At 39.2% G+C, this 22,461-nt stretch overlaps 1 protein-coding gene across 2 annotated transcripts in view; it reads left to right on the top strand.

Annotated features, from left to right (window-relative positions):
- Nucleotides 1-21,334, top strand: part of vps13d (vacuolar protein sorting 13 homolog D) — a 44,198-nt gene extending 22,864 nt beyond the window's left edge. The window contains exons 34-70 of one of the 2 annotated variants that reach the window (XM_077618672.1): nucleotides 331-493; nucleotides 577-648; nucleotides 723-929; nucleotides 1,038-1,127; nucleotides 1,826-1,966; nucleotides 2,095-2,220; nucleotides 2,293-2,364; nucleotides 4,169-4,271; nucleotides 4,379-4,531; nucleotides 6,474-6,609; nucleotides 6,687-6,734; nucleotides 6,858-7,008; nucleotides 7,619-7,835; nucleotides 7,911-8,155; nucleotides 8,234-8,425; nucleotides 8,496-8,622; nucleotides 9,443-9,585; nucleotides 10,326-10,456; nucleotides 10,560-10,735; nucleotides 10,942-11,065; nucleotides 11,806-12,041; nucleotides 12,107-12,209; nucleotides 12,276-12,433; nucleotides 12,944-13,052; nucleotides 14,050-14,220; nucleotides 14,620-14,724; nucleotides 15,086-15,235; nucleotides 15,303-15,452; nucleotides 15,542-15,638; nucleotides 16,455-16,603; nucleotides 16,745-16,879; nucleotides 16,945-17,112; nucleotides 17,450-17,582; nucleotides 18,000-18,195; nucleotides 18,266-18,397; nucleotides 18,471-18,711; nucleotides 20,561-21,334. In XM_077618672.1, coding sequence (XP_077474798.1) covers nucleotides 331-493; nucleotides 577-648; nucleotides 723-929; nucleotides 1,038-1,127; nucleotides 1,826-1,966; nucleotides 2,095-2,220; nucleotides 2,293-2,364; nucleotides 4,169-4,271; nucleotides 4,379-4,531; nucleotides 6,474-6,609; nucleotides 6,687-6,734; nucleotides 6,858-7,008; nucleotides 7,619-7,835; nucleotides 7,911-8,155; nucleotides 8,234-8,425; nucleotides 8,496-8,622; nucleotides 9,443-9,585; nucleotides 10,326-10,456; nucleotides 10,560-10,735; nucleotides 10,942-11,065; nucleotides 11,806-12,041; nucleotides 12,107-12,209; nucleotides 12,276-12,433; nucleotides 12,944-13,052; nucleotides 14,050-14,220; nucleotides 14,620-14,724; nucleotides 15,086-15,235; nucleotides 15,303-15,452; nucleotides 15,542-15,638; nucleotides 16,455-16,603; nucleotides 16,745-16,879; nucleotides 16,945-17,112; nucleotides 17,450-17,582; nucleotides 18,000-18,195; nucleotides 18,266-18,397; nucleotides 18,471-18,711; nucleotides 20,561-20,692 — 5,382 coding nt within the window. In that variant the 3' untranslated portion in view covers nucleotides 20,693-21,334. Of the gene's footprint in view, nucleotides 1-330; nucleotides 494-573; nucleotides 649-722; nucleotides 930-1,037; nucleotides 1,128-1,825; nucleotides 1,967-2,094; nucleotides 2,221-2,292; nucleotides 2,365-4,168; nucleotides 4,272-4,378; nucleotides 4,532-6,473; nucleotides 6,610-6,686; nucleotides 6,735-6,857; nucleotides 7,009-7,618; nucleotides 7,836-7,910; nucleotides 8,156-8,233; nucleotides 8,426-8,495; nucleotides 8,623-9,442; nucleotides 9,586-10,325; nucleotides 10,457-10,559; nucleotides 10,736-10,941; nucleotides 11,066-11,805; nucleotides 12,042-12,106; nucleotides 12,210-12,275; nucleotides 12,434-12,943; nucleotides 13,053-14,049; nucleotides 14,221-14,619; nucleotides 14,725-15,085; nucleotides 15,236-15,302; nucleotides 15,453-15,541; nucleotides 15,639-16,454; nucleotides 16,604-16,744; nucleotides 16,880-16,944; nucleotides 17,113-17,449; nucleotides 17,583-17,999; nucleotides 18,196-18,265; nucleotides 18,398-18,470; nucleotides 18,712-20,560 lie in introns of both variants that reach the window. The other variant, XM_077618598.1, reaches the window with a different exon arrangement.
- The last annotated feature ends 1,127 nt before the right edge of the window (nucleotides 21,335-22,461 follow it).

Below are 22,461 nucleotides of genomic sequence, written 5' to 3'. Positions count from 1 at the left end.
TAACCAACACTATAAAAAAATCTCATACTTAAAAACTAAATTAAAACCAGTCATTTTAAGATGAATAAAAATTACTACTTTAATTTGAGAAAAGAAAAATGTAGAGTAAATAAAGCTTAATTTGAATGAAAATGCCAAACAATTATAACCTTGTCGCATATCATTAACAATTAATGTTTTTTGAATTCCATTATTTTAAAAAATCATACTGTTAATATACAGTTCCTCTATTTTTGTAATGTATCGTCTGGTACGATTTTTGGTATAATTTGGTGCTGTCGTGATTCTGGTCTCTTCACCCATTACATTTAATTTGGGTTCTTCTTACAGATACAGTTCCCCGTTCTGGACATCCGACTATCTTACAATGACATTCAGCTCTTCTTGGCTATTGCAAAATCCATTCCTTCAGCAAATCCTCCACCAGCATCTGACCCTGTGCCTCTTGACACAGCCAAAGTCTCTCACAAGAAGAAAAAACTTGCCCTCATTGGTATGAAAAAAAGGTTTCAGTCCATGTTCTATTTCTCACAGTACATAGGTCAAATAGAAAATATGTTTTTTTCTTCATAGAAGGTCAGCTGATTCATTTGCAAGATCTTGGTTTCAAAAAAGAGGACTGTAAAAAGGCACTTATCCTTTGTAAAGGTAAGTGTGAAACCGATATATTCACTAACTGGGCTCCACTGTTATGGAGCTCAAAGCCATTTCCGATTTCCTAGGTCATCTGGATCAGGCTGCAATGTGGCTGCTGGAGAATGCAGAGAACATTGCAGGACGTTCCAAAGAACGTTCCAGAAAAGACTCCGGATCTTCCAGTCAGGCTTCTGCTTTGTCTGGGATAGAAGTAAAGGCAGAGAGCATCTGTATTTGTTTCATTGATGACTGTCTGGACTGTGACATACCCCTTGCTGAGCTCACCTTCTCCAGTAAGCTTTGTCCTACATTCAGAAAACATGCGTTACTTTAAAAATATAAGGTCCCCAAAGGTTTAAGTGCAAATTGAGAGAGCAGACTGTATTTTTTTTTTATCGCAGGGCTGAATGTGTTGCAGCGTATTGGTTCTACTCAGGAAGGAAATGCCAGCTTTAGTCTTTCAGGAGACTACTATAACAGAGAACTAGCAGGTAAGGCCATTGGCAAAATGAGTTGTGTGATGATGTTTTGAACCTGTTTTTAATTCTGCTTGATCTTCAAGCATTTCAAACAAAATACATTTTTGGACATTTTTTAATAATGTTTTTTAAGACAACATTCAACTTCTTTGTTTCACAGTGCTATTTTCATATATTAACAGAAATATTTTGAACTTTTATACTGCACTTTGACCTGTTTTACATCTTTTAATTTTTTCTTGTTCTGTTTATATACACTGTAAAAATGCTTCCTCTGGTTCATCCTAACTTAATATTTTCTGTATACATAAATGAAATTCTTAAGTTCTCTTACCTTTTAAATGTATTCTCCTGTCGCTCTGGAGAGTCGAATTAGTCAAAAACCCCATCTGACAAAAAAAGGATATAGTATATAGCTAAATCTCACTGGACTTTAAGTTGAATTTTTGGATGAAACTACCATATTTTGCCTGCCATTTTTCACCAAGTAGCTCAAATGCAGTCACTAGTAACAAAGCAACAAAATTAACAATTGCCAAAATTTTGACATCACCTCAACAATGCCAACTTCTTCATATTTTTAGCATGGACTCAGCCTTTACTTGCGGCTTTAGCTAATATTCAGCGCACCAAGGTCCGGTTAGCCATTTTTTGTCAAGTGTATGCATGTTTTTTGCAAATTTGAAGAGCTCATGTTTTCTGTGTGCCAGGCTGGGAGCCATTTATTGAGCCCTGGCCATGCTTCCTGTCCTGGCAGAAGCAAGAAGCAAGCCGATTACATCCAGCCCGTCTCAAGATGAGTATTCGAGCCAAGCAGCGACTTGATGTCAATATTACATCTGTTCTTTTGGGTAAGTCCATGTTCAATTCTGGGATTGGACTCCTACCATTGTCAGTGACAGCCAATGAGTTAATGTATTTATAAACAGTTGCTGAATTTAGTTTAACATGCTATTTTTCTGTTATTTGATTACTACAGAGCAGTACAACACAACCAAGACCTCCTGGATTGCTGACTATTGTAACAAGGATGAACATAGTAGTCAATCTTCCCCCACCTTGTCCTGGATTGGCTCCTCAGTTGATCCGCCTAGCTTTGGACAGAGTGAGTTAAATAATGTAGAAAATGCTAGGATGGGTATCCATGAAGTTCTTTGATATTTTTTTATATTTTTAGCTCCCCTGACTCACCTGAGAACTCGTAGCACAGCTAACTTAAACAGCTTCGATCAGCAAACTGACTCGAAAGGTACACATTTTTAGTTCAAGTTGTTCTGTCTTCATTATGCATATTTATTAAGACCAGGCATGTCTATCAGTTAACTCACAAATTAATTAATGCATTATTTTAATTGTTATCAACATCAGAGCCAATAAAGACTGCTTTAAATGACAATAAAAGCATTCAATTTTTGTAGCCGCTTCATAGGTAACTACAGTGGTACCTCGTCATACGACCGCTCGCCATACAATATTCTCGTCTTACGACGGAAATTTCGATCGAATAATTCGCCCGTGATGCGGTCAAAATTTTCTGATGCGACCAAGCCAGGTGGCCATGGCACTGTCTTTTTTGCATCTCTTTCGTGTATAAAATGTCTATGAGCACTGGGTGGACTTTGCATTTCCACACCCGTTTTTCCCCCCACTTGCTCTACATTTACATACCAGGTAAACAACAATGGATCGGCAGAGTTTTGCAAAGAAAAGATCTGGAATATACACTCGGTAATCAGACACGGGGAAGCGGCAAGTTCCAAACAACTTGATGCGTTCGTTTTGAAGGCTCCGGCGGAACGTCGGGGTGGGGTCAACCCGTTACAAAGGTAAAAAACATTAAAACAAAATTAGAATTCAGTTTGTGTGAAGTTACATTAAACGTTGAGTGTCTGTATATATTAATCCAAGTTAATTTAAATGTGTTTGTTCGTTTACGAGTGCCGTGGATAAAGTCCCTCCCAACACCTCCCCCCGCCTCCGTGTGTCGTTGCCTTCACCTCCGCGAAATGCGTCTAATTTTACTTCTATTAAACACATTTTATTACTATTAAACCACTCGTTATTTATTACTTTGTCAATACATGGCGAATTAGAAGAAATAAAACATGTTTTACACGAGTGCGTCGTTGCCGTGGATAAAGTCCCCCCCAACACCTCCCCCCGCCTCCGTGTGTGTCGTTGCCTTCCCCTCCGCGAAATGTGTCTAATTTTACTTCTATTAAACACATTTTATTACTTTTAAACCACTCGTTATTTATTACTTTGTCAATATATGTCGGATTAAAAGAAATAAAACATTTTTTCCAATCCAATATCCTGTTTTTGGTGTTTTTTCAGAGGGTTGGAACGAATTAATTTGTTTTCCATTCATTTCAATGGGAAGCGTCCGCTCGAGTTACGAGAATCTCGTTATACGATCTCAGTCTCGGAACGGATTACGATCGTATGTCGAGGTACCACTGTATAGGGTTGGCTCTTTTTGCCCCGCCTCCACACTGACTTTCAGTCAATATCGAGGGTTGTTTCAGTTTGTATTCCCTTCAAAATATTCCCAAAATGGTGCACACAAATCTCCTCACAATAGGATTACGCACGACCACTTGCCAACGAGAAGCAGTATATACTATTACTAACGAGGAAAAAAACACTGAAAAAATGCAACGTCCAGTGCTCGCAGAGACATTACAAAGAGGGAGTTGCGACCAGAGACATTACACGAGGGAGTTACGGGGAGAGAGACAGTGCCCATGATGTTCTTGTGAGCAGCATCTCGTGTCCGCTATCTGCTCGTATATCAAAATTTGTCTCGTATCTCAAGATAAATATTTGCCCAAAATTTTACTAAATTTTAATCGAATTGCTCGTATGTCGGGCCACTCGTATGTCAAGGTACCACTGTATATGTTTTTTCCTTCTTAATTATGCATTTTTGGCTGGTCTTCCTTCACCAACTACTACTCTGATAAAACTGACTAGTTCTATGTGAATATTATCCTCATGCCTGGCAGTTAAATTGTTATTTTTTTTAACCAATTCATTGTTGTTTACAACAGGTGCTAAACTTTCCAAGAAGAGGCAGCCATTTGTCCCATATGCATTACGCAACCATACAGGATGTACCATGTGTTTTGCAACTCTGACTACAACACCCACAAGGTTAGTGAAGCTATTTCCCTGATCGTTCCAGGTTGGCACAGTGAAATATTGCAGTTCCCAAGAGCTTCGTTTTCATTAAAGTGCTTCAAATGTTGTTGTATTTTCAGGGTAGCACTTTCGCACAGCAGTAGTGCAGATTCTATTGGAGACATCCACGGTCCAGGCAATGACGATACCCACAATGTCAGTCAGTGGCGAGAAGTTTCTCCAGGGGAGGAGGTTCCTTTTGAGTTTGAGGGACGAGAGAAACTTCGACATAGGTAAATTTTTTTAACCATCTTTTTGCCACTTAAGCTGCCTGATGGTGTTGTGGTTCACTCCCCTGACTTCGGTGCAGTCAGGCCTGGTCACGATTCCCGCTAGTGGTGGTATGATTGTGAGTGTGAATTGTCGTCTGTCTATCTGTGTGCGCCCTACGGCTGCCTGGGGACCAGTCTAGGGTGTAGTCTGCCTTTCGTCCGATGTCAGCTGTCAGCAACCCTTACAAGGATGTGCGGTATGGAAGATGAATGAATGAATATTTGCCACTTCACTGCAAAAAAACAAGACTTCCGATAAGTTAATGATAAATTAGATTTGAAGTAAGCACAACTCAAGTTTTCTTCAGTAACTGATTTTTAGCATATTGTCATCTTTTCAAGTTGACACTGTTGACTAACCAAAAAGAGAGTTTTGCTACCTTGAGTTATCGCATTATGGAGTAAAGCTTACATTTGAGTTGGCAGAACAATATGTCAATCTACCAGTCAATTGCCTAGGTGCTATTAGTAGGTGGTATGGCAGTAAGATTTGATCCACTTATTGAATGAGTATAATTTAATATGGGACTTTCAAACAGGGCTATTGTGCGTCCAAGCACAATTAATATGCGCTCACACCTTAGTTGAGGTCTTTCCCTATACAGTAAATCTGTGTGCATATTATTGATTAGACTAGGACACAATTTTTGTTGTTTTAAGTCTGAAAAGTGTTTTCAACTTATTTTTGGAAATCCGAAACCGATCTCAGTTTTTCTCTGCTAGGTCAAGTTTTTAAACCATAGCATGACATTTTATTAAAAAACAAAAAGAAAGAAAGAAAAACATTTTACCTAACATATGTACTTGTTTTAAAAAAGTGTTAAATATGAAATATGAAACTGTCAGGTCCGCGCTGAACATTCAATAAGGTCAAACACAAGTAAGCACACTAAGACAAATGGAGTGAGGTTTTTAACCGCTTCTGCAGGAGGGGGGAGCACGGAGAGAGAGGAATAGAGTTCAATCTTCCTGCGCTCTACGCGTGGTCTCCCCGTGGTCTCCCTGTGGTCTCCCGACCCCCACTTCCGCATCGACGGCTTTTATTGAAATAAGATCACGTGACAGAAAAATAGGCGGTAACACAAAAGTAGGCGGTGACGCGCACACCTTAACACAGGCGGTGTAGTGGAAAATTCCATTAGCGGTGTTTACTGTAAAATTCCATTTAGTTACTGATAGGTTTATTAATAGGTATACTTTAATAAAAGCAGAGAGACATCGTTGACATATTCCAGCTTTGAAACTTGCAAGTGAGAATCGTCCTGGCTAAAAACACCTGCGTAAGAATTTGCACAAGTAAGCATACAAGGTGACCTGAGCGGATCGGAAACCAAAACAACTGCGTAAGAATTTGCACAAGTAAGCATAATAATTCCATATAAGGTAAAAACCGAGCGACAGTATTTTTGAACAATATGCGAGTATTTTCGGAAGTTGATTCAATTATCGCAATCTGCCGGGATCCGAAGTCAAAGCAATTTAAGAGTCCTTCGTAGATCTTCATTGCGAACTCGGATCAACCGTCCTCGGCCTGGAACATGGTGTCCTGTCCGGTCAATAGTCCTGAAAACAATTAAATGTCCTCGAAGCCAGCTGCCTCGAGCTTGCTCGGTCCCAAATTGGAATAAAGCTATACATTATTAAGGATTAATGCACAAATAATAACATCCCAGAATAACCCCAACAGTTACAAAAGAAGCATGGTAGGTTGGCTTTGTTCTAAAGAGTACATTTCACATTTCACAGAAGCACACGATGACTGTGTCTAATGTTTACAGAACACTATTATATTTTTACAAAGAATAGGGTTATATGTAGTAACAACTTATGCACGGAACCCTGTGATGGAAGTCTGTTTTTTTTTTTTTTTTTTTTGTGCATTTTCATTTATTTCCCATTGCAGGCACACTCATGAGCTAAAGCTGCATCAATTACTTGTACGAGTGTGTGGATGGGAGCAGGTGAAGCCTGTGTCTGTGGACAAAGTTGGGATTTTCTTCCGTTATGCCACTCCTGACAGAAATAATGCATCCAACATTGTAAGCAATCATGGCCTCAAAAGCAAATCTGTTGTCAACGTTTTATATATAATTAAAAATAATGTGATTACCCACAGGTTGGCAGCCCTATCAGCAGAACTAACATAATTCATCCACATGTATATGTAAGTCATTAGAAAAAATAGTGGAGCTTTTACTCTGAAATGAGTATTTTTTGCTCAAATGTTATTGGCACAACTGACTGTGAATTGTGTAAACGTTTGTGGAAAATCTCTACTTTTACTCAGTTCTCAGCACTGCCTCCTGTAAGAGTGGTCTTCTCCATCACAATGGAGGGAAGTGCCAGGAAGGTTATAACTGTACGTTCAGCCCTGATTCTGAAGAATCGTCTTGATGTTCCCATGGAGATCAGACTTGACAGCCCATCTGCTCCGGACAGTGCGTTACTGCACCGCATATACACCTCTTGACAAAATAATGTTCCGCAACCTTAAAAAAAGTTTTTACTTTAAAATTATCACATTTTACATGATAATGATCACTTTGTTGTATAGAACTATCATGCAAAAACAGAATACAGCACAGCATATAATTATGTAAATGCAGTGATGATCAAGCGAGAAGGTTAATTCATTATAGAAAGTATTGTATATAAAAATGCGTTATCATGTAGTAACGTGAAACTGAAAAGAATCGCCACCAACTGAAGCATGAAATAGAACTTAATCAAGTTGTTTAAATGAGCCCTGTTTCCCATAGTTTTCTCTTTCCAACATGATACTTTCAACATTTCAAAATGGTCATCACTATTTTACTTTCCAAGTCATGAAGTTAAGTTTTACGCCCTTATCACATTTTCATGTCGTAATTTTTAAAGGTTAATCTAGTTGTTACATGAAAAGTTGTCATGCTTTTACATTAGGCTGTCTTGTTAAGTGATCGTCATAAATGAAAAAAGTGATAGCAGACTTTTTGAGAGCGTGGTTTGTCAGCAATGTGCTTCCCTACAAATTACCGTGTTTTTTTGTACTTCCTTCTTTCTCAACAGAACCAGTGGTATTGCCTCCCATTTTGCCTGGCCAGGCCTTGGCGGTTCCACTCCACTTGACGTCATGGCGACTCCAGGCCCGGCCTAAAGGCCTGGGCGTATTTTTCTGCAAAGTCCCAATCCACTGGACCAGCGTGGAGCGGGCCGGAGAGATTAGCAGCAGCAGGAGGGACTGCCAGTCAGCAGACTTTGATGACAACATTAAGCGTAACTTTCGGTACATTCATTGAATCACACGTTTGCGCTTTTTTTTGTTCTTGCTCCACACTTATTATTTATTCCTCTCGTAAAGGTTTTGTGTGGTCATAAAAAAAGAAAACTACCCCGACCAACGACCTGCCAAAAGGGTTTCCAGTACAAATCAGATTTATCGCCAGCCAGGGCACACCATTTATCTGTTACCCACCATGGTGATAGTCAACCTGCTACCTTGTGATCTCAACTACTACGTAAAGGGATCAGCCATAAAAGGCTCACTGAAACCTGGAAAAGAAGCTGTGCTTCATGCTGTGGACACCTCACAGAACATGGAGCTAGGTCAGAGAGGACAAAAGTCAACTTTTTCATTGGCTTTTTTGGTTCTTTTTTTTAATGCTAATCCTGTTTGTATCCTAGGTATCCTGGTAGAAAACTTCCCTGTGTGCAAAGAGCTTCTCATTCCTCCTGGAACTCAGAATTATGTAGTAAGAATGAGACTGTATGACACCAACAAGCGTCTTCTTTGTCTCACCATTCGCATCATCCTGCGGGCCCACGGAGCGTTGAAAATCCTGATTTCTGCCCCGTACTGGCTAATCAACAAAACAGGTTAAAACTTTGATTTATTAAGTGTTCCATGAAAAGGGAGGCTCATTTCTTTTCTTTTTTTGTCTTTCAGGCTTGCCTTTAATTTTCAGGCAAGACAACGGTAAGGTGGATGCAGCGGGTCAGTTTGATGAGCATGAATTAGCACGAAGCCTCAGTCCGTTGCTTTTCTGCTACACTGACAAAGAACAACCTGCTATGTGAGTTTAGATCACAACAATATCTTATTTGTAAAGCTTTTATAAGTACACCTGTGGCAAACTGTTGACTCGTGCCCCAAATCAGGCCCGTCACGTTATCTTGCGAGGCCCACTTAAGTAAAGTATGTGCATCGACTTCATGTTTCTGATTGAAATTTAAATGAAATTTCTGTAGTTCTTGATCTGTAATTGAATGAACATGAGCATTTAAAATGATAAAATCAAAAGAATATTTAGTGTTGCCTTTTTTTAAGCACAAAAATATAAATAAATGTTTTTAAAATGACTGTTCCCCCATTTTATGTAAAATATTGATTTAAATTAATGAAATTAAAATCTACTGTTTTTCCCTTTTTATTAAAAATATAAATAAAAAGATAAGTAATTAATAGAAATAGTATTTTTAGGCCTTTCGCTTTTTAAAATAAAACAAATAAAAATATAAAAAACATTTTTACATTTTTTTTCACTTATGTTAGTTATAATACAAATACAAATAATGACAAATACATCAGAGAAAATTTGCTTTTAAGAGGCTAAGAGTATTTATACAGTTTTTAAGTCAATAATGTCTCGAAGCAATCATTCGACTATCAAAACAGTTGTCCATGATTCATTTGATAATTGTTTAGTTGTCAATTAGTCGACTCGAGTTGCTTGCTATAATTTGCAGAAATAATACACCATAACTACAATGGGGCCCCACAAAAAAAAGATGACTTTTGGCGCCTCAAATCATTAGCCTTTATGAATTCATTACATTTTTACAATAACTCCGTATATTTTTGTATCCAATTTCAATAATCTTTCTTAAATTCAGGTGTACGATGCGAGTTGGAAAGGGGATCCATCCAGATGGGGTTCCAGGCTGGTGTCAGGGATTCTCCCTGGATGGAGGTAGTGGAGTAAGAGCTGTTAAGGTCATCCAACAGGGTAACAGGCCTGGACTAATCTACAACATTGGTATGTTGTAGTATCCGTTTGTAGCTCACTCCATTTCAATGTAACATAATTATCACTGTCAACATTGTATCCGTTTGTAGCTCACTCCATTTCAATGTAACATATAATTATCACCAATTCACTCTGGAGAGCTTGGAAAACATATTGTGGATGATTTTAATTGTCAAGCGTTGAGCAGTGTTTCGGAAATTACTTACCAAAAAGTCATATTTTTATATTCTGAGAGAGAAAAAATTAATATCACAAGATTCAAATCATAATATTACAAGAATATAGTTGTTTTGTGATTTATTTTTTAATTTAACGTGAACTGGAAGTTCTTTGGTTTCATGGGCATCAATTTTTGGTGAGCTAAAGTCAGTGTGACGAAAAAACTGCTTTTCGCATAACTTTAAGAGATTGAAGACATCTTGGGAGGAAAAAATTCTAAAATCAGTATAAAAATAAAATCGGTACATTACTATTTTTACACCATGTGAACTCAAAGTTGTTTGGGGTCCACGGACTTATGGGCAGTGTGGAAAAATTTGATATTAAAATAATTTTTGGGTGTTTCCTTAATTCGTGTTGATAAAACATTTTGGGGAATTACTTTATTTTATAAATACAGGTGACAGGGTTTTAAACAAGGTTTCATGTGCCTTTAAGATTTTTGTAATGCAAAAAGTGTGCCACAGCTCCATAATGGTTGGGAAACACTGTCGTATTGATTGACTATCACCCTTCCTTTGCCCACATAGGCATCAGCGTGCGGAATGGAAAAGGACGCTACCGAGACACTCACATCGTAACGTTTGCCCCACGCTACTTGCTGGATAACAGCTCCTCACACAAACTTGCATTCGCGCAAAGAGAGTTCGCTCGAGGAAAGGTGAGGAATTGTTCTTGAGGACTGATCTTACAGATTTTGGCCCATCTGACATTCCTTTTGAGTAATAAATGGATAATGATGGACACATTTGATTTATTCCTAGGGTACAGCCAACCCAGAGGGTTACATCTCCACTCTGCCTGGCTCCAGTGTTGTCTTCCACTGGCCGCGAAATGACTACGACCAACTGTTGTGCGTGCGCTTAATGGACTTCCCGACATGCACATGGTCAGGAGGCTTTGAGGTCAACAAGCCCAAATCTTTCCACGTCAACATGAGGTGAAAAACATTTTTGCTCTTCCTAGATATTTTATAAAGTGCTCATGTATTTGAGGGATTCTTTTTGGAATGAAATTTGACAATCACCTTGGTGGTAAATTTACAGGTGATCTAGATTTGACCTTACCTAAACTTTTGAATGGGTGTTCATTCGTTCCAAGGTTTGCATAAAGTAATAAAATCTTCATTGGTGTTGCATTTTAAAGGGACACCATGGGGAATTGCTTCTTCCTCCGGGCAGAGATTACCATCAAGGGAGCCACCTACCAGATCTCTTTCACTGACACGGACCAGCTACCACCACCTTTCCGTATTCACAACATCTCGGAAGTAAGCGGTTCCTTTGTTATATTGCTTTTTGAATGCTTTAACCTGTCTGAACTATAGATTGACCAATTATCGGTTGGGCGGATTATCGGAGACAATATTTGGACATATAACGTATATTGGTAGTGGCCTTTTAAAAAAAAATCCGACTGGCTGATATGAAGAAATCAATTTAAAACTGGGTTATTTCGGCTCAAATGCAGCCGCGTCTCTCTCTTGTCTCTCCTGCCTGTTCTAGCCTAACATATACTTTCACAGCTGCTTGTTAAGTCGAGGGCTTTGATGTTGTTCCGACTGCTATGCTTCAATTCGCTTTAACCCTTTAAGCCTCTCTTGCCTTTCCTTTATACAAATAATGTTGAAATGTACATTCAATAACATCAACATAAATTGCAAGAATTCTCAATATATTTCTTAATAAATATCAGTAGAATAGATAATTTTGTCTTGCTCGTTTGTATATCAACATAGTATATATTTGCTTGATTTAATGAAGTTCAGTGCTTGCATTATTAATTTTTTTACAACAATTTTTACACTTTTACTGCAACTAAATATCGGCTCCAAATATCAGTCTATCAATCTTCTCTAACTACTAATAATCTGTATCTGTCCTGAAAACCCCATATCGGTTGATCTCTAGGGCATCTGTTATTAAGTTTAGACATTTTAATCAGAGTCTGAGTTTTCTGGATATACCCACTAATTTAATTCTCAATATTTTTTTTTACAAATTTCTTTAGGTCCCTGTTCAATTCTGGCAACACGGTGTGGTTGACATCAAACTCCACACCGAGGTGAAGGCAGACTCTGAACTGGACTACGCCTGTGATGAGCAAACATTGCCTCCATACTTGACTTTAACTGTAAAGGGAGCCGGCTCATCAGAAGTCACAGCCGACATGAACTTCTTTAGAGAATACAACAAGCTCTACTATGAGAACTTCATCTACATCGCTGCCACACACACCTTTTCACAGTACTTATCAATTAATTTAGCTTTTTTTTAAAGACATAATTCATCAATGTTTTTCTTGGGCGTAGGAGTGGTGGCAGGAGGCCGGTTGGCAAGAAGCATCCGGTAACATGTGCTGAATTGGTGCTTGATGTGGACACAAAGACACAGAGGGTCATTTTGAAAAAGAAGGTATTGTTTTATAAGTAGTTAATGATCATTTTCAGCGCAGAGTGACAATGGAATCATTTTTGGCAGGAGCCCGGGAAGCGTTCCCAGCTCTGGAGGATGACGGGTACTGGCATGCTTTGTCATGAAGGTTCCTCGCCACCTCAAAGCAAGCCTGCCCAGCCACGTCCAATGGACTCCTCTTTGGTTTTGGACATTGCGGGACTTGCTGCCGTTAGTGACAACAGGTTAGCTCTATGTATTTTCAGCTACATTATTGTTAGGGATGTGATCATCATAAATTGAAATTGGTTAAAAGGGATCACATTTTTAAAATCGATTGTTTTCTATTTAAGTCCTAACTCATTGACTGCGCTAGACATCAGTGGCAGTGAATCACTGTTGGAATTATTGTGTTTAATGAATTATCATATTTATGCAAGGACATCTCTTGATGTTGACTGACATTTTGTTAGGTAATGACCAGTGATATTTTTGCTGACTTAAGTCTGATGCTTAATTGTTAAATCCTTTTATATAGCTATAATGTTAAGATAGCTTTGTTCAAATTGGGTAAAAAGAAGAAAAAAAGACTTTGGATGTGCTTTTTCTTCCTCCTTCCCCTCAGCCGATCCTCAAAATTAGGTGCCTCAGACTCATGTAAAAATGTTTGATAGGGAAACTGTAATTATAGTATTAGGTTGCTCCATCAGATAAGTTTTGCTTATGTGAGACCCAAATATTTCAATTTTCAACAGTTATGAGCCATTGATGCTAAGGAGACCAGACCCTCGTCGCAGCACCACCCAAACATGGCACTTCAGCTCATGCATGCTGACCTGTGGCCTTCCCCGGCTTGTAGTACAGGTTAGTGCTGTGCTACAATTACTACACTTTCAGCTCCTTCCGTGAGGGTTCCGTGAGGCCTTTCTCTTCTGGACATGGTCAACCATCGAAATCTTGTCTCGCTGGCGTTTTTTCCAAAACATCTAAATTTCACTGTCCCTCTTATTGTCTCATTTCTAATCCTTTACTATCTGGTCATTCCTAATGAGGACCTCAGGCTGGGGTCACCAACTCCAGTCCCCAAGAGCATTTATCCAATGTGTTTCCATATCTCCCTTTGAGTATTTTTTTTTTTTTAACAACCGTCTTTCACATGGAGGTCAGTTGTTTTAGTTTTTCTGTTTTCCTTTAACTGAACCTGCAAACATAGTGTGCATTTAAAATGATAAGGATATATCCCACTAGTATTTTTATCATCATGTTGGCGATATATATAATGCAGCTCTCATACAGGTTCACATATAAACTTTTTTTTTTAAATAGCGACACGATTTATCAGTGCTTTAAAGAGATTGACTACACCTAATGTAGTAAATGACTTTCATGTGAAAGACAGTTTCTCAAAGTGTTTAGTATGCAAATAGAACATTTCTTCCACTGCTGATAGAGATAATACTCATTAAAACAGTTACTGTTATAGACCGCAATTCATGTATTCATCGTTTTTAATGACTTAACAAGGAAGCACGGGATCTGAGATACTCACCTTTGATTGGCCACAAGAGTCGCAGCATTGATAAAATGTCAGACACTTTCCATAAATATTGAATTTATTTATATTTTCTCCACTGTTACACACCATAAAAATGAAATTCTGTGTTTTTTAAATATATTCATAAAGATTCATTCCATTGGGATCCACCAGACCAAATTGTTGTCTGTCAATGTCAGTTTTCTCTGCCAAGAAATTGAAATAGTTAAACAAGAGAACCTGAAGTTAATGTTAGCCGTACTGTAGTTTTTGGCTCTCATCTCTACACGTACATTCTATTTGTTGACTTAAATGTGTGCCTTTCAGGTAAAGGGTGGTATTGAAGGTCTATACGATGGTGCCGAGGTGGTGTTAGGGCCAGACTCAGGTCTGCTGGACCCCGGCCCCGTACAGCAGTTTATCAACCAGAAGATGAGGCCGGGTTCTGGTGTGTTGTCTGTTCAAGTGCTTCCGGATGGCCCCACACGTGTTCTGCAGGTAAGAACCAGACCTAATGTAACAAGCCCCGAGTGGTTAGCCCGTCGGCCTCATAGTTCTGTGGTTGAGGGTTCGATTCCGGGTCGGTCCTCATTGTGTGGAGTTTGCATGTTCTCCCTGGTCTTGCGTCGGTTTTCTCTGAATACCTCGGTCCCCTCCCACATCCCAAAAACATGCAGGGTAGGCTGGTTGCACACTCTAAATTACCCCTAGGTATGAGTGTGAGTGTGAATGGTTGTTTGTATCCTTGTGCCCTGCGATTGGCTGGCCACCCTTTCAGGGTGTCCCCTGCCTAGTTGGCCAGGATAGGGCCACCCCGACCCGACCCTTGTGAGGCTAAGCGGTTCGGAAAATTAATTAATGAATGTTGTTTCACCCACATTTTATTTTCATTTAAAGATCAGTGATTTCAACCAAAGGAGAATTATCCACAAGTCACCAAGTGCAGAGCCGGACATGAACAGAGAGGATTTGAAAAAGAAAGAACCTGAACAGGAGCTTGAGGTACAGTCAATGACACACTCAACATATCCCTAAAAAACATGATAGAGAGTTTAAACCTCCCTTGAAGGCGATGGGCTTCCTATCCATTTTAACTGAAAGAGGCTGTCATCGAATGTAGCTATGAATGGATTGGACATCCGTCGCAATCAATGACAGTTAAAAATTTTCAAATATTGCGAGAGTGTCAAACACATTTCTGACACGGGCCATATCAAAGTTATGGTTTCATTCAGAAAGCCTTTGTTTGCTAACTACAGCTGCCACCATTAATCGGCTAATGGACAACTTATCGATTATCAAATGAAATGCTGGCATTAAAGCAATTTTGAATGATTAAACTACAGCCCCTTGATCTTACCAGGTGTTAGTGAACCTGGAGGAAGGCATCGGCGTGTCTCTGGTCAACAAAACTCCCGAGGAGCTTGTGTTCGCCACACTGTCGGGTATCGATGTACACTTTACCCGCACGGCTGTAAATGAGGTGTTAGAACTGAGCATTAACAACATTCAGGTGAGATGCATATCGCTCAGCTGGAGCAGTATCATGATACTAAAAAGCTCACTATTCTTCTGATCAGGTGGACAATCAGCTTCTAGGCACCACACAACCAGTGATGCTGTCTGTGACGCCAAGTTTAGGTGATGGCATTTCGAACGACAGTGGTCCAGCGTTGCAGGTGAACTCTGTTAAAGTTCCCAGCAGTCTCATGCTTACTGATATCTTCAAGGTCAGTATGAGACATTGGCATGTCTGTTGTCACATTTACATGTGCCAAAAGGCGGATCTTGGGTTGATATAAGGGTGATGTATCTGCAGCATCTGATGGTAACAGCTGGGCGCTTCACAGTCATCATTGAAGAGAAGCTCTTGCTAAAGCTACTCAGCTTTTTTGGTTACGGGCAAACAGAAGCAGGTAAGATTTTGTAATTCTCTTTCATAAACAGGTCATTATTTCCTTTCATGTTGAATAAATTGCGAGAGGGGGGGACTTTTTGCACGTCAATGCACTCGTAACATAACATAAACAAATTTAAATGAACTTGGATTACGATGCAGACACACTCAAAAATAAGTTTAATCTAACCTAACACTAAACTTAATTTTAATTTTGTTTGACATTGTGATACCTTTCTTCTCCCGGGTTGGCTCTATTTGCCCCGCCTCCACACTGACTTCCAGTCAATATCGAGGGTTATTTGATTTTATATTCCCTTCAAATTATTCCCAAAATGATGCACACAAATGTCCTCACAATAGGATAACGCACGACCACTTGCCAATGAGAAGTAGTATATACGCCATTCGCACTGACTAACGGGGGGAAAAAAAACACTGAAAAAATGCAACGCCCAGTGCTCGCAGAGACATTACAATGAGGGAGTTGCGCTCACAGAGACATTACACGAGGGAGTTGCGGGGAGAGAGACAGTGCCCATGATGTTTTTATGAGCAGCCTCTCGCGTCCGCTGTCTGCTCGTATATCAAAATTTGTCTCGTATCTCCAGATAAATATATACTCAAAATTTTACTCGTAACTCAAATTGCACATATGTCGGGGTACTTGTATGTCGAGGTACCACTGTATAAAGGATTTGGACAATTTATTAGGTTAAAGATTCATTGACTATCAAAATCACTGGCCATGAATTTGACAAAAAGTCGATTAGTTTTCCATTAATTGTGGGAGCCCTATCATCATTTCATAGCATTATCCATGTAATTTACATAGAACTAGAGAAATTGGATGAAAACCTGCACGAGAGGCCCAATCAGGATGCGGGACCTCCAAAACGCTACTACTTTGAGAACCTGAAAATTAGCCTGCCTCAGATCAAGCTCAGTGTCCTAACTTCACATAAGCTACCTGCTGACCTGAAGGTATTTTTTTCAGTTCTTAATTTCTTAATTCTCTGCTCCTGCTCATTAGAATAATTTTGCCACCGCACTCCATAAGAAAACAGTTTGCTTGGCTCCAAACTGCAGGGAGCTAACAGAACATAATTTTCTTTCCCACTACAGGTTTTGAAAGGTACTTTGGGATTTCCTCTGGTACGCTTTGAGGACGCTGTTGTCAACATGTACCCTTTTACCCGTGTGCACCCTTATGAGACCCAGGAGATTATCATCAATGACATCTTCAAGCATTTCAGAGAGGTAGGAAGTAGTTGTAGTTTTGTCTATTAGTTGCTAATGTAATGTACATTTGTTTTCCTTCAAAGGAGCTGATTAGCCAGGCAGCTCAAATTCTGGGCTCTGTGGACTTCCTAGGAAACCCAATCGGACTACTCAATGATGTGTCTGAAGGTGTTTCAGAGCTGATCAAGTACGGCAACGTGGGCGGACTCATTCGAAATGTGACACACGGAGTGTCTAATTCGGCTGCCAAGGTACATATTCACTCAGCTCTTGAGTTTTATAGATTTAGATCACTTTCGTGTCAGGCTTCTTCTAAAGCAGGGGTGGCCAAGTCTGGTCCTCGAGAGCCCCTATCCAGTCAGTTTTCCATATCTCCCTCCTCTACCACACCTGAATCAAATGATCAACAGATCAGCAAGCTGGCCAGAAGCTTCAGCTCCAGATTATTTGATTCAGTTGTATTGGTGCAGGGAGACATGGAAAACAGACTGGATAGGGGCTCTCGAGGACCGGACTTGGCCACCCTTGTTCTAAGGAAAACAAAATATTCTGGGCACTAGTAATAGAAGACCAAAATGCATCAATCAGTTTGCAGGAACTTTATCTGATGGGCTGGGCAAAACCATGGACAACCGACATCAGACGGAGAGAGAGTACATCAGATACCACGGAGCAACCAGTGGCGAGCACCTAGTCGCAGGCATCCATGGACTAGCTCATGGTATTACCCGCAATCATTTACCTTACTTTGATATTAGCAATAGTATTGTCTGAATGCAGCATTAAAAAAATAATAAATACAATGGGCCCTCCACTTACAAAAGTTTGTTCCAAAAGTGGTTTTGTAACTTGGATTTTTTTTGTATCTTGGTACAAAAGCTTTCCAAACCTGAATATTTTGTATGTAGAAGCATTTGTAATTGAGATATCACTGCTTTGAGAGTTGAATTTAAAATGACAGCTAAAAGTTAGAAAATCCTAAAATAATAAGACCATAGATAGTAAATAAAGAAACTGTATTGAAAATATGTATTTAAACATTAAAATTATATTTATAATCAATCATATATATTTTTTACTTTGCTGAAGTAAGCGCCGCTGACGAAAGGTGACTCGGTGTGCTCATATGCTTGTCCAGGTATTATCGGTGGAATGACGAGTATCATAACTTCAACCGTGGAGGGTGTCAAGACTGAAGGTGGAGTCAGTGGCTTTTTCTCTGGCCTGGGCAAAGGTCTTGTCGGCACTGTGACCAAACCAGTCGCTGGAGCTCTGGACTTTGCTTCCGAAACAGCGCAAACGGTGCGGGACATGGCGAGTCTTAGTAACCACAGGTGGGTGAACCACGTCAAGAGAACTACCGATGATCATATTGTGTAAGTTTGCTCTTCCCATGTTGTGCAGGCTAAGTGTGCTGCGTGTCAGGAAGCCTCGTTGCTGCAAAGGTCCTCAGGGTCTTCTACCTCGCTACTCAGCCGTGCAAGCTGATGGCCAGGAGCAGCTTTTCCATCTTACAGACAACATTCAGTCTGAGTTGTAAGACTGTCTTTATTGAGCATGTACCGTGGCTGCAACATGTCCCGTCATGCGCATTTTCTTCTGACTGCAGCTTCATCGCTGTAGAGGCTATCGACAGATACAGTGTGCTCATTTCCTCGAAAGTGGTCTACTTCCTCAAGCCTGGAGAGCACGTGGATCGGGAGGCCATTTTCCTGGAGATCAAGTATGATGACCTCTACCACAGTCTGGTGTCAAAGGATCACGGGAAGGTCTATGTGCAGCTCACTAAAAAGGCTGAAACTACTGGTAGTGGTGTTGCCATGCCTGGACCGTCCCATCAGAAGCCCATGGTATGATTTTTACACTCTGAAATTGCTAGTGAAATTTGTATTACCATATTGGCCTGATTATAAGACAACCCCCTCTTTTTCAAGACTCAAGTTTGAAAAAGACTTTTTGAAAATCAGATTCAATTTTTACACAGAAAGTAATTACAATACAGACGCTCCCCTACTTCTGAACGAGTTAGGTTCCGAGCGATTGTTCATAAGTTGAATTTGTTCGTAAGTTGCTCAGTGCTATATTTTGTATTATAATTTATGTTTAAGGCCTATATAAGTATATTGAAGGTTTATATAAGTGCATTTGTATGTGTAAGGCTTGTATAAGTAACACGCACTGGTTTGTACTGAAAAAAACATTTAATAACATGGAGAGAATACATACAGTACGTACTGTATACATACATTAGAGAGAGAGAGAGATTTACTAGAAACTGGCCGAAAGAAGCTATCTAATGACGATTGCAGTTTTCTTTTTTTCATCATAAATGATGCGGTAGCACTGTATGGCATCATTCAATTGATTTGCAAACTTTTTGCAACGTTCAATATTTGGGTCCTGCTGCTCGATCTTTATGTTTATAAATGGTACTGACGGTCGAACGATTCAAGTTGTATTGCCGTGCAACGCTCACCACTTTCTGACGCGCATCAAGCTTCGTTATTATTGCCACTCATTTCAAATGAAATTGCTTGCCTCTTCCTTGCACCGCCCTCACTAGAAGCCTTTCGCTTTTCACCAACCATATTCAATAATGGATGCACCAGATATTTAATGATACAAATGAAAAAGGTTCTTTGCGCACTGGAGATACGTTCATGCACTTCCGCATTGCAACGAACTGAGCAGAGGAAGGTAGATGCTGGGTGAGCTGAGCTCTCACAGCGCCAGGCGTCGGTATTAGCGGCGGAAAGAAGCACTACTCGGAAAAAGGCGCGCAATACAAAATTGAACTTACGAGCATTTTTCGACATAAACGCAATTTGCAGACATGTTCGTATGTACCGTTGTTCGTAACTCGAATGTTCGTAAGTAGGGGAGCGTCTGTACATCTGAAACAAGTGGTTATAACAATATATTCGAGAGAAAGGGCATGTTATTTTGCCTCATTCGAATCAAAAAGCAAAAATTGTCTATCACATTTTAATATCTGAACATTTAAATATGTAAACTAAAGTGCAATCACATTTGTAAATGAATGGCTTCTGGTTTTTGAAATGTAAATTAACCAATCTACTGTGATAAAACAACAAAATTGCAATAACTAAATGGGGAGTTAAGTTCAACTTTCACTATCTCGCATGCCAAATGGGTATAACGTCTAGACCCCGAATGTAAGATGACCCCCACTTTTTCAGTTTTACTTCTATGCAAAAAACACCATCGTATATTCAGGCCAATACGGTATTACCCTTGGACAGAAGGCAAAGGTCATGTATACACTTCAATGTGTCTATTCCTGAGAAAAAGCTAACATTAGTACGAATTTGCAACCCTGCAGTTTTTTGTGAAAAATAACTTATTGGCTGACATTTCCTTCTTTTTCATTAGTTGCTTTCTGATGACATTGAGGTAGCCCAGGGTCGCTTTATGCGATGGCCAAATCAATGCCAATGAAAATAATAGTTCAGGATAGAACATTTCATCAGTAAATCAAGACTAGGGCTGATCACATGGTCAAAAATCGGGCACAATAAGAACATTTTGGATTTTAAAAAATAGGATCCCAGTCGGGCGATGGTGATAGGATCTTAGATTGCGTATTTATTTTTTATGAAGCCATTGTCTGCCATGGCCCGGGATTTCCAATTAAGTTTTGAAAATGGTATTCTAAACATCTTTCTACTTAATCTCCAGGTCCACGTGAAGAGTGAAACTCTGGCTCTCAAAATTTCCCAAGAGATCAACTATGCTAAGAGTCTGTATTACGAACAACAACTCATGCTACCTGCCAGCAACAATGAGGACTTCTTATTGCTCGAATCATGATCAAATACGGGTGAATTAGGATATTGTTTAACCAACCTAGGAGAAAGAAAAAGGGCATGTTTATACAATCACCAGATTTTTCAGACACTTGCTCTAATATTAGACAGAGCACATAAAAGTTTTAATTTCAACTCGTTTTCAGCTATGTATGTCTTTGTTACTTTAACTGTTTATAGCAACAGATGTACATTTCCTGGAGGTCTTCCACGGTGTTTGTGAATAGGGACAAATGTAAATTTAAGATTATGGAAATAGATGTGAAGCATAACAAGCCTGGGACTGGTTTTCCTTACGTTTTTTTTTTTGAATATTTTGCGAGAGAGATAAGTAATTGCACTGACATATTTGAGATTGTGATATATTTCACACTACTTACTTTGGAGCTGCCTTCCCCTGTTTTCTGGAGATGGAAAACTATAAACTGCCAGTTTTGACATTTCAGTAGCTTCACCATTTGTTCCTCTGTTGTGAAATCATGACTTCCCCTGAAGCAAGCATCAGATTTGCAACAGTTTTTCTGAAAAGTAATTGAAGTGTCGGGACTTTTGGTTTGAGTTGAGGAGGAATGATTTATTGGCCTATTATGAAGGTTTTGTAAATTTCTTTCACATGAATAAATGAAAATAAAGGCCCCTGATTTACCTTTGCTTTATTTCATTACTGTTTTATAGATTCCTGAATTGCAAATGAGAAATAACATTATCTGAATGGTATTTAGTGAATGGCTGTTTAAGGTGAGGTGAGAAGATTTTAAGATCCTATTTCAGAAGCATCTGTTGAGCTCAATGATCGGCTGTGATACATTTAACTATCCAAATATGTTCCTGATGCAAATTGACTAGTTTGGTAGATAGCCAGCAATTCTTCAGCTCCATTGTTGATGGTTTTATAGCAGTTTTTTTGCAATCCAGTCTTGGTAAAGTGTAACACTAGACACAGAAATAAAATTACAGATACTGTGCATTTAAAAAAATACAAAATACATCGTTTTTCAAACACCCACAAACTTAATACAAATATACATCTAAAAACTGAAATTAAGAACAATTTGCCTTATTTAATAAAACTTCATATGCAGATAAAATGTTTGACTCATCAGGTTTGTTTTGTTCTCATTACAGATCCTTCAAAACTACAAGCTCAAAAGAAGAAAAAAAACATTAGTAAAGCCTAGCTCTAAAAAATGGTGAAATTCTTTTGGGCCTGATCGTCCAGCCCTAGTTTTAGCTACTGTTTGTTTTGAAAACCGCAAACACATCCCTGGAATAAAAGTTCAAAAATAAATAACATTGAAAATTCATGGTCATCTTTTCCAAGTAATTATGGAAAGCAAATAAGTCTACTCATTTACTGCCATTGACTGATTGATATATGTCCAATCCATTTGACTTGTGATGGTGGTTGCTTCTTTGTTTTTTCTTCTTCTGTTAGTTTTATAATTCGTTTTCCTTTTTAGTTTAAATATTAAAAGTAAATGAAAAATATAAATCAATACATTATTTTAAAAAAGACTTGTTTTTATCAAAAAGTAAATAGATTTGTGTGGAGTTTGCATGTTCTCCCTGGGCCTGTGTGGGTTTTCTCCGGCTACTCCGGTTTCCTCCCACATTCCAAAGACATGTATGGTAGGCTGATTGGGCACTCTAAATTGCCCCTAGGTATGGGTGTGAGTGTGCATGGTTGTCCGTCTCCTTGTGCCCTGCGATCGAGACAGCTGGGATTTGCTCCAGCACCCCCCACGACCCTAGTGAGGATAAAGCGGTTCAGAA

This window comes from Stigmatopora argus, chromosome 1, assembly GCF_051989625.1.
Source record: "Stigmatopora argus isolate UIUO_Sarg chromosome 1, RoL_Sarg_1.0, whole genome shotgun sequence".
NCBI lineage: Eukaryota > Metazoa > Chordata > Actinopteri > Syngnathiformes > Syngnathidae > Stigmatopora > Stigmatopora argus.
This window is presented reverse-complemented; position numbering and strand designations above follow the sequence as displayed.